General features: G+C 44.2%; 1 protein-coding gene across 1 annotated transcript in view; it reads left to right on the top strand.

Annotated features, from left to right (window-relative positions):
- LOC142298383 (serotransferrin-1-like) overlaps positions 1-16,694 on the top strand; it is a 117,770-nt gene that overhangs the window by 11,941 nt on the left and 89,135 nt on the right. Inside the window, exons 2-5 of the mRNA XM_075341764.1 lie at positions 2,946-3,103; positions 3,447-3,546; positions 10,451-10,627; positions 10,719-10,881. Coding sequence (XP_075197879.1) covers positions 2,946-3,103; positions 3,447-3,546; positions 10,451-10,627; positions 10,719-10,881 — 598 coding nt within the window. The remainder of the gene's footprint in view (positions 1-2,945; positions 3,104-3,446; positions 3,547-10,450; positions 10,628-10,718; positions 10,882-16,694) is intronic.

A 16,694-nucleotide genomic window follows, 5' to 3' on the forward strand; every position in this document is an offset into this window, starting at 1 on the left:
CTGTGCCGATGCTTGTTTTCCTAGATGCCCCCGCTGCTGCTTTTCTCCGTGCGGCCCCGGCTGCTGCTGCAGCTTCTTCTCCTGCCGGGCGGGAACTTTTCAAATGACACACGCGCGCAGTACTGACGACATCAGGGCACGCGTGTGTCACACAGAGCATCTGCCGGGCAGGGAACAGAGGACAGATTCCTGCGTTCCGCTGCCTGCGCTGTGCGGCGCTGCAGGATCTGTCCTCTGTTCCCTGCCCGTCACGCAGCGTGTGATGACTGCGATCTGACCAGGGACCTCCCCGGAGCCTGGAGCTCCAGACAAGAGGTCAGATTGCTCTCATCAGTGACCGGACAACATGGACGCCCTGAACCAGGCAGGCCGGTCACAGAGAGTAGGCGGGCCGGATGTGGCCCGCGGGCCGCCCCTTGCCCAGGTCTGTTATACAGTGTGTCCACCCCTATCCTGTCCACCGCCATTAACTTGAGAATGGCGGCAACTATAGGCATAGAAGTGGTGTCTAGGTATAGTAAAGTAGCCATGCGCTACGCAATGAAACTACCTATAACGCCATCTGGTGGAAAACAATGGAGTTAGCATTTTTATCTCGAAAACGGAACGAGATAGAGAAAAAAACTGAATTACAAAGTTGTAGGGCATCATCAATTCAATACAAATCAACACCTTGCATACAGAAATGCTATGATTAGAATGTGTAAAACTCACAAGGCTGCGGACGTGAAGCGATACCTCAAGAAGACCTTCCTACAAGTCATTGGGTATGGTGGCTGTGTGGAGTGGCCTCCACGCTCACCTGACCTGACCCCATTGGACTTCTTTCTGTGAGGTCACATCAAACAGCAGGTGTATGCGACCCCCTCCACCAATATTTCAGGACCTACGACGACGTATCACAGATGCTTGTGCAAACGTGTCATCTACCATATTGCATAACGTGCAGCAAGATACAGTATGCTGTCCAGAGTCCAGATGTGCATTGCAGCTGACGGTGGCCACTTTGAGCATCAAAGTTAAATGAGTGCCATATGCGTGACCAGCATTCAATGTTTTGGGGGGGGGGTCATGGGTTTCATATCATAGCATTTCTGTATGCAAGGTGTCGATTCGTATTGAATTGATGATGCCCTACAACCTTGTAATTCACTTTTTCCTTTATCTCGTTCCGTTTTCGAGATAAAAATGCTAACTCCGTTGTTTTCCACCAGGTGGCGCTATAGGTGGTTTCATTGCATAGTGCATGGCTACTTTACTATACCTAGACACTACTTCTATGCCTATAGCTGCCATCGTTCTCAAGTTAATGGCGGTGGACAGGATATGCGTGGACACACTGTATAGTTGCAAGTCAAATTTATGTATCAGATGGCCAAGATGATTGTCTATAAAATGAAGGTAGTCCCATGCTCAAAGATGTAGTGGTTGGAAAGATATGGAGCCTGAAAGTCAAAAATTCACGACATTGTTATCCTTTTGCTTTTCATTGTATTTATTCAGGAGTATTTTATAATGCTCCTGAATAAACACTCTGCTACACTCTACTATTTTTAAGCTTATTGTGTCGGAATGTGCTGTAGAAGACTGAAGTCTGCATAGGCTAGCTCTGAATGCGAAAAGTCATCATGGCATCTAGACAAGATGAAGAAAAGAAAAAGAACAACTCTGATCAGAGACAAATCATCTATAAGGTACCTGGATGTAAATGATTATTTGTTATACTGGTTGACTGACTAATTCTCATTTCTCTTTCAGTGTACTGTATGTGGGAAACATCATAGGATCTTGTCATCAGCTTCAAACTCTGAGTCAACTGTCAATTAGCGATAGGGCCTGCAAAGGTTCATGTGTACTCACAAATGATAGCATATTCTGAAAAGTTATTTGAAACAAACACTGTTTTAAATCCCCTACTCAGTGCTGTCATTGCTTTATTAGGCACAATTTATTTGACAGATTCTTTCTACTTACATTCATTTTAAAATGGGTTAATAATATAGAGAATTATTTTCCTTATATATTATTAGAGCATATAAATTTCCTTTAACTCTCAGTAACCCCTCTATCAGCCAGAATGGGGAGCTGCCGTAAAAGCACAGCTGTTGTTCTAGTGATCCAGTCTGTTCGTGTATGACCTAGGTCAATGGTCATAACTAGTGTTGAGCCAGTAGTTAGCTATTAAAACTCGCTATGCTACTTGCATATTCGTTATGAGTAGCAGGCGCAATGTAAGTCAATGTGAAATACTCGCTAAGTACCGAGCAACCCGAAAGCCGTTCTATTCACTACTCGCACGAAAAGTACGACTTTAGGGTTACTCGCTATATAGTGAGTATTTCCCATTGACTTACACTGCGCCCGCAACGATATGCGAGTATCGGAGAATACTCGATAACAGCATAGCGAGTACAAATAGCTAACTACTCACTCAACACTAGTCGTAACCTTTTTTACTCGACACAATAGGCTCTGAGAGATAGTCATGAGCCACATTCAGTGTCCTCCTCCTCCTCCAGTAGTGATAACCAGAGTCCACTTTTACCAGTATAACTCTGAAGCTTCCTCCACAGAGGGCACAGTAAGACGTTGTGCGCCACTGCATTATTGTTGGTATACTCACCCTTGACATAGGTGTTAGAATGTGTTGTCTTTATAGCTTGAACAAATATAACACGTGTTAAAACAAGAAAGGTCGATAAATAAAAGATATCATGACTTAGAATGGAATCAAAACATTTTTTACATGGTTTTTAATAATACACTTGAGAGAAGCAAAAGTGTTTCCGTTAAATTTTTCCGTTGGCAATTTTTGGTTAAATGTTAGAAACAAATAGTTATTAACCTCACGATGCTCTTCCATTCCAACCCACGGTTTGGTTTCTAGTTGCACAGTTTGTTTTGTGGATCTGTCTTTCTGCTTCAAAACTTTTTTTGTTTTTAAGGGAAGAAGTTTCGCTGGTGTACGTTATCAGACGCTGAGCAGAGGAAATGTTCTTATTTGGCCCGGACTCTTCAAAGCATTTTGTCTTCAAATGACCCATTTTCTCGAGTATCCTGTGTCCGAGCTCATAATACCCAGGACTGCATGACCAAAATTAGGGTGAGAGGATTCCAACCTTGTAGATCCCTAGAGAGACTCTTCTAGCCCTCTGTGTACAGTATATACCTTGTAAATATTCAGGCCCCCAGCTGAAATTTTAAGAAGCCAGGACTACAGAGCTGTGTTTGACACTAGTCAGAATATCCTTTGTTATATCGGCGATATTTGCCACTAAGTATGATATCCGCAAATATTGCAATATGAGCAAAATAATCATAATGCATTGTACATTTTGGTACATGTACTGCTTTTCAGATCCTCTATAGATAGTTTTTCTAAATTTCCAAACCAAGTTTTTTTTCTATCTAGATGTTCTGTCATATTATTATGTCTTTGCTTCTAGGGAAATAAAGCAGATGCAGTATCCCTAGATTCGGGCGATGTCTATACTGCAGTCAGCCTTTTTGACTTGGAAGTGGTTGCAAAGGAAGAACACACGGAAGGTACTGTAAAAAACTATTAGCATGCACTGTATTTGCATAAAACCAATGAAGAAATCGCAGCAAAACCGCAGCGTGAACATCGCTTAAGGCCTGCGACACACATCCGTGCTGCCGGCACGTGTTTGTCATTTTTTACACGTACCGGCGGCACGGAAACACGTTAACCAATGCTACCCTATTGTAGCAGGCACACACACGTAAAACCACACGGAACGTGTGTCCGTGTGCGTTTGTACGTGTGTGCGTTTTTCAAAGCGCTGACATGTCAGTGATTTCTCCCACAGCACGGGTGTCACACGGCCCGCACCCGTACCACACGGGTGTAGTGTGGATGCGGTCCCGTGTGACACGCGCCGGAGAAAACACACATGTCAGTGAAAAAAAACCAAAACATTAACTCACCTTCTCCAGCCCTCCTGTCTCTGCCGCTGCTGCCTCTTGCTGCCGACCGCCGCTCATTATTCTCATTGAATATTCACTTCAATGCCTGGCAGCAGCAGCAGTGGGGAGACGGGAGGGCTGGAGACTGAGGATCAGCACCATGGACAGCACCGCGGACATCAGGAAGGACCAGGTGAGTATGTTAATTACCGGTTCTACGTGTGCTATCGCGGATAGCACACGTAGAACACACGTGTCACGCATGTACCAGAGACACGTACTTACCTGCACGCAACACGCAGGGAAAATACGTGTCTCTCGGCACGTGCGTGAATTTCACGTGAGTGTGGCAGAGGCCTAAAGCTGTTAAGGCAAGCTGTAATTTTACAACAGCTAGAGAAGCCAGAGACCACTGTTTTACATGATAATTTTACATATAATTAACAGTATTGGGCCTCATTTATATTAAGCAACCTCTAACAACTAGTCACATTTCAGCTGTATTTTTAGAGCAGTTGAAGGGACGAAAGCGGAGTTCTGATTGATAAATACAATAAGATCGGTTGTTCTTTTGCCGTTTCTTGCAGCGCTGGGATCCTGGCTTCAAATCCCACCAAGAACAAGTTTGTATCTTCTCCCCATGTTTGCGTGACGTTCCTCTGCATTCCCCGGTTTCCTCTCACACATACATATAGAGACATACTGATTAGAGACCTTAGATTGTGAGCCTCAATGGGGACAGTGTTGTATGTAAAGTGCTGTGAAATTAATAGCACTATATGATTAAATAAATGTAATTATAATATATGTATATATATATATATATACACTGTACAGACCATAAGTGTGGACACACCTCATTCGAAGAGTTTTCTTTATTTTCATGACTCTGAAAATTGTAGATTCACATTGAATTAACTCATGTGGAATGAAATACTTAACAAAAAAGTGTGAAACAACTGAAAATATGTCATATTCTACAGTGCTAGCCAAAAGTATTGGCACCCCTGCAATTCTGTCAGATAATACTCAGTTTCGTCTTGAAAATGATTGCAATCACAAATTCTTTGGTATTATTAACTTCATTTATCTTGCTTGCAATGAAAAAACACAAAAGAGAATGAAACAAAAATCAAATCATTGATCATTTCACACAAAACTCCAAAAATGGGCCAGACAAAAGTATTGGCACCCTTAGCCTAATACTTGGTTGCACAACCTTTAGCCAAAATATCTGCTATCAACCGCTTCCGGTAACCATCAATGAGTTTCTTACAATGCTCTGCTGGAATTTTAGACCATTCTTCTTTGGCAAACTGCTCCAGGTCCCTGAGATTTGAAGGGTGCCTTCTCCAAACTGCCATTTTGAGATCTCTCCACAGTTGTTCTATGGGATTCAGGTCTGGACTCATTGCTGGTCACTTTAGTAGTCTCCAGTGCTTTCTATCAAACAATTTTCTAGTGCTTTTTGAAGTGTGTTTTGGGTCATTGTCCTGCTGGAAGACCCATGACCTCTGAGGAAGACCCGGCTTTCTCACACTGGGCCCTACATTATGCTGCAAAATTTGTTGGTAGTCTTTAGACTTCATAATGCCATGCACACAGTCAAGCAGTCCAGTGCCAGAGAAAGCAAAGCAACCCCAAAACATCAGGGAACCTCCGCCATGTTTGACTGTAGGGACCGTGTTCTTTTCTTTGAATGCCTCTTTTTTTTTTTCTGTAAACTCTATGTTGATGGCTTTTCCCAAAAAGCTCTACTTTTGTCTCATCTGACCAGAGAACATTCTTCCAAAACGTTTTAGGCTTTCTCAGGTAAGTTTTGGCAAACTCCAGCCTGGCTTTTTTATGTCTAAGGGTAAGAATTGAGGTCTTCCTGGGTATCCTACCGTACAGTCCCTTTTCATTCAGACGCCGATGGATAGTACGGGATGATACTGTTGTACCATCGGACTGCAGGGCAGCTTGAACTTGTTTGGATGTTAGTCGAGGTTCTTTATCCACCATCCGCACAATCTTGCGTTGAAATCTCTTGTCAATTTTTCTTTTCCTTCCACATCTAGGGAGGTTAGCCACAGTGCCATGGGCTTTAAACTTCTTGATGACACTGCGCACCGTAGACACAGGAACGTTCAGGTCTTTGGAGATGGACTTGTAGCCTTGAGATTGCTCATGCTTCCTCACAATTTGGATTCTCAAGTCCTCAGACAGTTCTTTGGTCTTCTTTCTTTTCTCCATGCGCAATGTGGTACACACAAGGACACAGGACAGAGGTTGAGTCAACTTTAATCCATGTCAACTGGATGCAAGTGTGATTTAGTTTTTGCCAATACCTGTTAGGTACCACAGGTAAGTTACAGGTGCTGTTAATTACACAAATTAGAGAAGCATCACATGATTTTTCAAACAGTGCCAATACTTTTGTCCACCCCTTTTTTATGTTTGGCGTGGAATTTGGCTTTATGACAATTGTTTGTTTTTTGTTTTTTTTTTCATTGAAGACAAATGAAATGAAGTTAATAATACCAAAGCATTTGTGATTTCAATCGTTTTCAAGATGAAACTGAGTATTATCTGACAGAATTGCAGGGGTGCCAATACTTTTGGCCAGCACAGTAGGTTCTTCAAAGTAGCCACCTTTTGCTTTGATTACTGCTTTGCACACTCTTGGCATTCTCTTGATGAGCTTCAAGAGGTAGTCACCGGAAATGGTTTTCACTTCACAGGTGTGCCCTGTCAGGTTTAATAAGTGTGATTTCTTGCCTTATAAATGGGGTTGGGACCATCAGTTGTGTTGTGCAGAAGTCTGGTGGATACACAGCTGATAGTCCTACGGAATAGATTGTTAGAATTTGTATTATGGCAAGAAAAAAGCAGCTAAGTACAGAAAAACGAATGGCCATCATTACTTTAAGAAATGAAGATCAGTCAGTCCGAAAAATTGGGAAAACTTTGAAAGTGTCCCCAAGTGCAGTGGCAAAAAACAAATGCTACAAAGAACTGGCTCACATGAGGACCACCCCAGGAAAGGAAGACCAAGAGTCACCTCTGCTGCTGCGGAGGAGAACTTTATCCGAGTCACCAGCCTCAGAAATCGCAGGTTAACAGCAGCTCAGACTAGAGACCAGGTCAATGCCACACAGAGTTCTAGCAGCAGACACATCTCTAGAACAACTGTTAAGAGGAGACTTTGTGCAGCAGGCCTTCATGGTAAAATAGCTGCTAGGAAACCACTGCTAAGGACAGGCAACAAGCAGAAGATACTTGTTTGGGCTAAAGAACACAAGAAATGGACATTAAACCAGTGGAAATATGTGCTTTGATCTCAGTACAAATTTGAGATCTTTGGATCCAACCACCCTGTCTTTGTGCAACGCAGAAAAGGTGAACGGATGGACTCTACATGCCTAGTTCAAACCGTGAAGCATGGAGGAGGAGGTGTGATGGTGTGGGGGTGCTTTGCTGGTGACACTGTTGGGGATTTATTCAAAATTGAAGGCATACTGAACCAGCATGGCTACTACCGCATCTTACAGCGGCATGCTATTCCATCCGGTTTGCGTTTAGTTGGACTATCATTTATTTTTCAACAGGACAATGACCCCAAACACACCTCCAGGCTGTGTAAGGGCTATTTGACTAAGAAGGAGAGTGATGGAGTGCTACGCTAGATGACCTGGCCTCCACAGTCACCAGACCTGAACCCAATCGAGATGGTTTGGGGTGAGCTGGACCGCAGAGTGAAGGCAAAAGGGACAACAAGTGCTAAGCATCTCTGGAAACTCCTTCAAGACTGTTGGAAGACCATTTCCAGTGACTACCTCTTGAAGCTCATCAAGAGAATGCCAAGAGTGTGAAAAGCAGTAATCAAAGCAAAAGGTGGCTACTTTGAAGAACCTAGAATATAAGACATATTTTCAGTTGTTTCACACTTTTTTGTTAAGTATTTCATTCCACATGTGTTAATTCATAGTTTTGATGCCTTCAATGTGAATCTACAATTTTCAGAGTCATGAAAATAAAGAAAACTCTTTGAATGTTTGAATGAGAAGGTGTGTCCAAACCTTTGGTCTGTACTATATATATATATATATCCATAAATAAATCAGCAGCAGGTCAACAAGCAAACATGCATCTAGCTTAAATGCCTCATTATGACTCATCTTCATCTTACATACCATTGCCCACCCCGATGCTGCTCCTTTGCATCCCTCTGACAAAAATGGTGCCTTGCAATGTCGAATGATGCACAGCGATAACATCAGCCAGCCATATAATTAGTTTATACTTTCATCCAGTTTTCAGGTTCCCTTTAACCACTTTCCGACATCCGCCAAACATTTATAGGGCAAATTGGAAGCGGGTGTATGGCACGGGGTCTCGTCAGCCATGAGTAGAGTGGAGCTCCGCCTGCAACTGTTAAACTGTTAAATAACGGCATGGGGCGTGTTGTTCAATGCACCCACATTGAGTAGCACAAGCAATCAACTGATTGTAATTACAAGTTCCCTAGGAGCACTCAAAAATACAGTAAAAAAATAAAAAAAATGTTTAAAAAAGGCAAACAAAAAAAACATAAATTTGAATCACCTTTGCTTTCTCCACTAACATTAAATGTATATATACACATATATATATATATATATATATATACACACACACTGGAGATCAAAATTAGAGGACAATGTATGATCACTTGCTTTTTTTTCCGAAATAATGTAATCTACATTGATCAACATTTGAAGGCATTTTTTTGTAAGGGGTACACCATGCCACTAGAACAATGTTTTACAAAAGAGAAAGTTTATCAACATAAAACCTTTATTTTGCCCAAAGTGTGGTGATCATAATTAGAGAACAGCAATGACTTTAGCACAGAGAGAGATTTATAACTAAATTTTTTGAAGGTAACAACAGTCACTAATTAGTAGGAAGTGTACAGGTCTTTGCAGAAAACGTTCCCCAAACCATGACACTTCCGCCATAACCTTTAACTGACTTCACAACACACTTTGGGTTCAGTCTTTCCACAGTTTGTCCACAAAGATAATGTTTGCCACCAGACCCAAATAAATTAAACTTGCTTTCATCACTAAAATGAACTGTGAACCACTTCTCTGTCCACACAACATGCTCCTTACCAAAGGTGAATGTAGCCTTTTTTTATTATTTCTGCTCATGAGAGGTTTGGTCACTGCAGAGTGGGCTTTCTGTCCAAATGCTCTTAAACGTTGTGACGCTGTATGACAAGACAGATCCTTATCCTGTTCAATGCTGATCTGGCGAGCAATTCCAGCTTCAGTGTTCAAACAATTACCCATGGAAAGTCTCTATATTATCCTGTCCTCGCCTGCATTTGTTTTTCAAGGGTTACCAGCATTCTTGGGGGTCTTGAAAGAGTTTGTGATGTTGTAAAGGTGCAAAATTCTTGAAATCGTAGATTTGGAACAACCAACTTCTCTTGCTATGGCTGATAGGGTCACCCCTTTGGCTTTCATCTGGACAACCTGCTGCCAGAGGGTTTCAGTCACTTTGGAAGCATGGGGTGAAATATCTCCAGATTACCTAATCAAATTAACAGCTAGAATGCCAAAGGTCTGCAAAGCTGGAATTGCTGCAAAGGAGCATTCTTTGGCGAAAGCAAAGTTTGAAGGAGAAAATTATTATTTCAAGTAAAAATCATTATTTCTAACCTAGTCAATGTCTGGACTGTATTTTCTATTCATTATGCAACTCATTTGATAAATAAAAGTATGATTTTTCATGGAAAAGACAAAATTGTCTGAGTGGCCCCACACTTTTGAACTGTAGTGTATAAGAAAAATGTGGATTTCTCTGGAATAAGACATTGGATCACAGATATCAAGGCATCATTGTATTAAGCTTCCTATAATCTACATGCATATATAGATGGCTTAAGAAGAGGGTTGATCATACTGATAGATTCCCTTTAAGGACTAAAACATCCCAATTCTCCACACTGTGATGGGCGCTAAAAGTAAAATGTTTTACACTGGGCCTGGACTCTTGACTTTGCCTCAATTGCACCCTCTAGATTTCTCATTTGTGCTTGTTCTTTTGCTTTTTGCTCATGGCTCTGAATACTTTCTTGTGCCTGCACATTTGCACTGTCGAGCTGCCATTCATACACTATTCTGATGGCATTGACTTTTACAACGAAAACAGTTGAGCTCATAATTTCATTAAGAATCTGCACCTTAGCTTAGCTAGTACCAAACATGATGTAGACCTAAGGTTTCACTTTTCAAGGTATGCCTACCTAACAGTGCAACTTTATGTGACTCTAAAGATACAGTATGTTATGGTCCATACAGAATTATAATATTAACAATCATGCTTTGGGTACAACAAGTAGGAAAAATATCAGCATTATTTGACAAATCAATGTAATAGAACTACTAGATTTGGAATAACATAATGTAGAAAAAAAACCATTGTGAAAAGGGATTGAAGAGTTCTCGAAAATGTTCCAAGTACAGATCCAACAATTATTTTCATTGTCTAGGGAACTGTGTGTTTGCTGTAGCTGTTGCTCGTCATGGTACTCTGAACATTCGTAACCTAAGAGGGAAACGCTCTTGTCACAATGGAGCCAAATGGACGACTGGATGGAATATACCATTAGGATTCCTTCTCTCTAAGAATCTGTTGTATTGGGATGAAGAACAACCTTTGACGAAAGGTAAGAATACAATTATCTGAATGATCTGTCTGTGTATATATATCTTTAGGTTTTATCACATAGATAATATTTGCATCTTACCTAATCTTAGTTGTCAGCACGTTCTTCAATGCAAGTTGCATTCCTGGAGTCGGAGTCTTTTCTCCAAATCTGTGCGAATTGTGCCAAGGACCAAAGTCTTATGTTCGAGAAAAAAATCACTTCTGTGAAACAAGCAGCAGTGAGCCATTTTCAAACTCTGATGGCGCTTTTAGGTATGTATTAAGTGAATGTTAAAGTTATCGTAGAATCTAATTCTACATCAATGTACAAACAAAAAACTGCATTAACTAAAGCGGGAATGGTTCCATTTTTTGAGATGTGCGTGTAGTGGGTGAGCCTACCCCCTACTAGTACCAGCATAGTTTACCCGGAATTGTAATTATTAAAAATGTTGATTTTTTTTTATTATTGTATGTTGTGTTAGGGCACCCCCTAGTGGCCGGGTGGGACGGCTGTTGCCACCGGGGAAGGAGGAGTCGGCTGGATGTCTAGGGAAGGGCTGTGTGTGTGGAGAGTAGTCGGATCCGGGACAGCAGTGGGTGACCATCGGTGGCAGTGTGTTTGAGCGGAACATCAGGGGACACCGGAGTAACGGAGGAGTACGCAACCTCAAGGTCTGATTCCGCTGGTGTGGGTCCGGTGTGTGCTTGACCTAGGAGTGGGAGCCCGGAGAAGCGGAGTACCCAGGGCATATCCCCACTAGAGGGCGCGTTTGGGCAGGTTGTCCCCAGCTCCACAGAAATTGCCGAATTCTGCTGACCGGATTGTATCTGTGCAAAATAAATGTTATCTTTTATTGGCATCAACTTCTGCCTGAGGACTGTTTGTGCACCTTCCGACGAAGATACTGACCCACATTGTCTCACCAAGTCAGTCCCCAACATTGAAGGAGTGGTGGAGCCAGGGTTGTGCCTTGAAATCACTGAGGTCACGACTACCCAGCCAGAGGCCTCCCTGGCTCATCACTTCATGTGGCGTAGTCGGCAGGATGCGAGTCCCCTGCCAGGGACCCAAGAAACTGGAGATCAGGTCGTGCCTGGGACACAGGATCCCGACTACGAGGGAAGATTTCCAGTCCCCTGGTGGGAAGAGAACACAGTGCCCATAGCGTTGGTCCGGGTACAAGATGGCGGCAAGAGGGCCGTTATCTGTGAAGTGGAAGGAAAGGCGCGAAAAGTTGGCGCCGAAAGAAGAGCCTGGGGCTGGCCGGTACCAAGGAAGAGGTACAGAGTACTCCGCCCAAAGAGGGGAGGCGCCAGTTCCAGGGCATTGAAGAAAAGATACGAAGTGGGCGGTGTTCGGAAGAAAAAGAAGTACCGCCGCGGAGGAGTCAAGAGGATGTATGAGGCTGGGGGAGGATTCTGTTTAAGAGCGGGAAACGAAGGTCCGCCTCCTCTTCCCTCAGTCTCAACTTTGACACAGTCGCCATTGGTCATACAGCCAACAGAGACAGATATGGAGATGTCGGGACAACCGGAAGAGCTTGCTACCACCATGGCTCTGGTCAGTCTAGGCCGAGGGCGGCCTAAGTTTGCGGCTGCAAGTGAAGCCTCCCTTGTGGACCTGCCGATTGGACCGGGAGGTTCCACGCGGCCCGAAAAGGTGTCATGGAAGACTACGTGGGATGCAAAGACCGGAGGCACGATCACGGAGGTCCGGGCAACGTATGCCACGCGCCCCCCTTGGGAGACCCTACAGCCGGGCGCCGTCGCTGCCGCACCAACTGCCTCATATGGAGTGCCGGCCGAAGAGCTAGCTGAGCAGCCGGAGGAGGATCACCTGGGCTTTGTGTGGGATCCGGTCATCGTCCCTTCCCCTGTGCAGCACCCCAGAGCTCCATCCCCGGTACCCGACCCTGTCAGAGAACGCCTGATGGCTGAAACCGTCATCCGGGAAATGCTGTCCGGTCCCGGCAGCGAGGAGCTGGCCCTGCAGTTCACCACCGGAGTGGTGGTGAAATTTAACCAGCAGGAGGGATACGGGTTCATCCGAGAAGTAGAGACCGGGGACGACTACTTCTATAATAGAGTCCATCTGGATGTGGAGGGGCTGCCCAAGCGACTCCATACACTTTGGCCGGGCGAGAAAGTCCAATTCTTGCCGGACGCAGGAAGTCGCGGCCTGTTTGCCGTTGGCGTCTCCCGGATGCCGACCGCCCGGGAAGCGGCCCAGTGGCAACAGGAGCTGGAGTGGGAGGAGCAGCAGGAGCGGCGCCGGAGCCATACAAGACCGGTCCAGCCCGCGCCCTCTCATTCCCGGCGCACCTTGTCTGCTGCCCCGGAAGCATCATCTGGCCCGACCGCTGACCCGGAGAAGGTTCCCCCAGTGGTAACAGTGAGTCAGCATGTGACCAATAAACCGGTCATCGTTCTGGACGCGCCGCCACCCGCGCCACCACCATCCCGGGTAGAGACACCATCACCCCCGCCAGGAGTTGAAGCAGCTGCGTCAGCGGAGCCACCCTTTGCCCCCGTGTCCTTCCGAAGGATACGCCGCCAGCCGGGGCAGTCTCTGGGAGCCTATATACAGGCACAGGCGGAGGAGTGGAAACGGTCCTGGCCTCCAGAGTAAATCTCTTCAGTCAACCTGTTTGAAGTCCGGTAGTGTTGTTTAACCGGCAGAAGTTTTTGTTGCAAGTTCTTATACCTGTTGCGTCTCCGGGCGCCATCGAAAGACCGGGAGCGCTGCTGAGCCTCCGGGCGCCATCTAAGACCGGGAGCGCTGCTGAGCCTCCGGGCGCCATCTAAGACCGGGAGCGCTGCTGAGCCTCCGGGCGCCATCTAAGACCGGGAGCACTGCTGCGTCTCCGGGCGCCACCTAAAGGTCGGGAGCGCCGCTGAACTGGTGCCTCTGCGTTGTGAAGGAGACTAAAGGTTTTTATGTACGTTATGTGTGTTTTAAAGAAGAGCCGTGCCGGGAGGCTCGGATTTTAAGAGGGGAGGCATGTAGTGGGTGAGCCTACCCCCTACTAGTACCAGCATAGTTTACCCGGAATTGTAATTATTAAAAATGTTGATTTTTTTTTATTATTGTATGTTGTGTTAGGGCACCCCCTAGTGGCCGGGTGGGACGGCTGTTGCCACCGGGGAAGGAGGAGTCGGCTGGATGTCTAGGGAAGGGCTGTGTGTGTGGAGAGTAGTCGGATCCGGGACAGCAGTGGGTGACCATCGGTGGCAGTGTGTTTGAGCGGAACATCAGGGGACACCGGAGTAACGGAGGAGTACGCAACCTCAAGGTCTGATTCCGCTGGTGTGGGTCCGGTGTGTGCTTGACCTAGGAGTGGGAGCCCGGAGAAGCGGAGTACCCAGGGCATATCCCCACTAGAGGGCGCGTTTGGGCAGGTTGTCCCCAGCTCCACAGAAATTGCCGAATTCTGCTGACCGGATTGTATCTGTGCAAAATAAATGTTATCTTTTATTGGCATCAACTTCTGCCTGAGGACTGTTTGTGCACCTTCCGACGAAGATACTGACCCACATTGTCTCACCAAGTCAGTCCCCAACATTGAAGGAGTGGTGGAGCCAGGGTTGTGCCTTGAAATCACTGAGGTCACGACTACCCAGCCAGAGGCCTCCCTGGCTCATCACTTCATGCGTATATCCTCATTTAACTTACAAGGATATAATATTGTCAGATCACGCAAAGAAGTGTACAAGGGCAGGAAAAGGGTTAGCTGAGCTTCTCTATTCTAAGCTGTCCCATAGACAATAAATAGAGCAATGGCATGCATATGCTACCATCAATCCATTCTAAGGGGTAATTTCAAACCTCTGTTCTTGGGCACAGTAAAGGCACAGTGGTTAGATTACCAGTGGGCCATATATTACCACCTCTTCTGTGGACAGGTGTTAATTTCCCAAGTTGTGAAAATTATGAATCTGTGTGTTGTTTAGATTAATAATTAATTAGAGATGGTCGTAAAAAATAAAAGATTTTTGTGTAAAATTCTTCCACTGTCAAAGCAAAATTAACATTTTAAAGATTTTTTTAAAGGGAATCTGTTAGTAGGATCAACTCTCCTAAGTCATCTAGAAAGGTCATAGAAACTTGAGTAAAATGATACAGTTTAGGATATTATTCCTGAGAAATCCACATTTATCTTAATGTGGGAAGGAGGAGCTAGAGGCAGAGGGAGGAGCTAAAGGAAGAGCTCCACCTCCTCTTCTGTCTACACAGAATCTCATTAGTAAGATCGCTTCCACGTTTCATTTTTAACTACGTTCAGTGGTCCCGTTGGAGCTTCCATCTGAACACCCCCGCAAAATGGGTTTCAAACGAATGCGCCGACAGGACCATTGACTATAATGGAGCAGACGGAGTCAGCGTGTGCTCTGCTATTCCCTTTTTTGGGGCGTATACACCTTCTGCAGGTGGACACCAAAATGTAGTCTGCTAGAAAGCGTATTCGCCTGAAAATAGTGCAAGACAGAGGACACGCTGACTCCGTCTGCTCCATTATAGTTAATGGCCTCGTCGTCACATGCGTCCGAAAACTGTTTTGTGGGGGTGCTCGTATGGAAGCTCTGACGGCACCACTGAACGTAGGTAAAAACTAAATTTGAAAGCAGACTTACATCTGCCATCTCCTATCTCAGTAATGGGAAACTCTTCACTGAATACAGATTTTACCTCAGAATTGAGAATCGTGTTAATGACTGATCAATTATGGCAGAGAAACAAGCAAATTTCTTTGATGAGATATATTGCAAAGCTTTAAAGCTTCTCATAAAATTTCTCCCTTTTGTGTTTTAATTTATTTCCATTTTAAAAAATATTTGCTTGCTGACTGAATTTAAAGAGGAACAACCACTAGGATTTTCATATATAAACTAAAGCCAGTGCTATACAGGCACTATCATGCTGATTCTATACATACCTTTAGTTGTGAGATCAGGTGTATACTTTCTGAAATATAGGTAAGTAAAGTTTGTGAAATACACTGTTATTTGATGAGGTGCAATGGAATATCTAATAGGTGGGTCAACTTTTGCTAGTGATTCCTGCCCCCGTCTGCTTTAGTTTATATATGAAAATCCTGGTGGTTGGTCCTCTTTAATTACTCTTGTCTACAATCAGAGACAGCAAACTTGTACATGCACAGTCCTGTAAACTAGGCAATGCTCTGTGAGCTAAATATTTTTAGTAAAAGATCAGCAGCAATAATCGCTAGGCTTTTTAATTTATTTAGCACCAATAGGGTGTGTTTCACTTGTGTCAGATTCAGCATGTGACAGATACTCCTACCATCCTATGTACCTCTTCAATTAAAAAGTAGATTCACTGAGGTTCCATCAAAGTCTACATTGTTTTGACGGCAAACATGGAGGCTCCAAATAGGACTCTGAATCACAACATCAACATGGCAAAAGTTCAAGGGGTTCTCCTATTGCTCGAATTAAAACAAAAGATTTGTGAAATGTCTAAGGCTATGTGTCCACGTTGCTTTATACCTGCTTTTTACCTGCTTTTTTGCTGCTTTTTCAACTGCAGCGTTTAATGCCTAAATGGATGTGTTCTGCTTTTCAAGCAAAGTCTATGGGAATTTGGGTTTCTTGTCCGCACTATGCTGTTCAAAATGCTGCCTTTTTGTGGCAGAAATTTGGGCAAAAACTCAGCTTTGCAGTTCAAAACTCAAATGGCAAAAACAATTGACATGTCAATTGTTTTTGCCATTTGAGTTTTGAACTGCAAAGCTGAGTTTTTGCCCAAATTTCTGCCACAAAAAGGCACCTTTTTGAACAGCATAGTGCGGACAAGAAACCCAAATTCCCATAGACTTTGCTTGAAAAGCAGAACACATCCATTTAGGCATTAAACGCTGCAGTTGAAAAAGCAGCAAAAAAGCAGGTAAAAAGCAGGTATAAAGCAACGTGGACACATAGCCTAACACTGTCAGTCCAATCACTATAAAATTTTAAATGTTTACCTTTCTACTCTTGCCTGGCAGCCCCCAGTGTATTGCACTGCCCAGGTGTACCACCTATTTCATCCTATGGCATCCTATATATTGGGGGAGTGTAATAGA

The sequence above is a fragment of the Anomaloglossus baeobatrachus genome, chromosome 1, assembly GCF_048569485.1.
Source record: "Anomaloglossus baeobatrachus isolate aAnoBae1 chromosome 1, aAnoBae1.hap1, whole genome shotgun sequence".
Lineage (NCBI taxonomy): Eukaryota > Metazoa > Chordata > Amphibia > Anura > Aromobatidae > Anomaloglossus > Anomaloglossus baeobatrachus.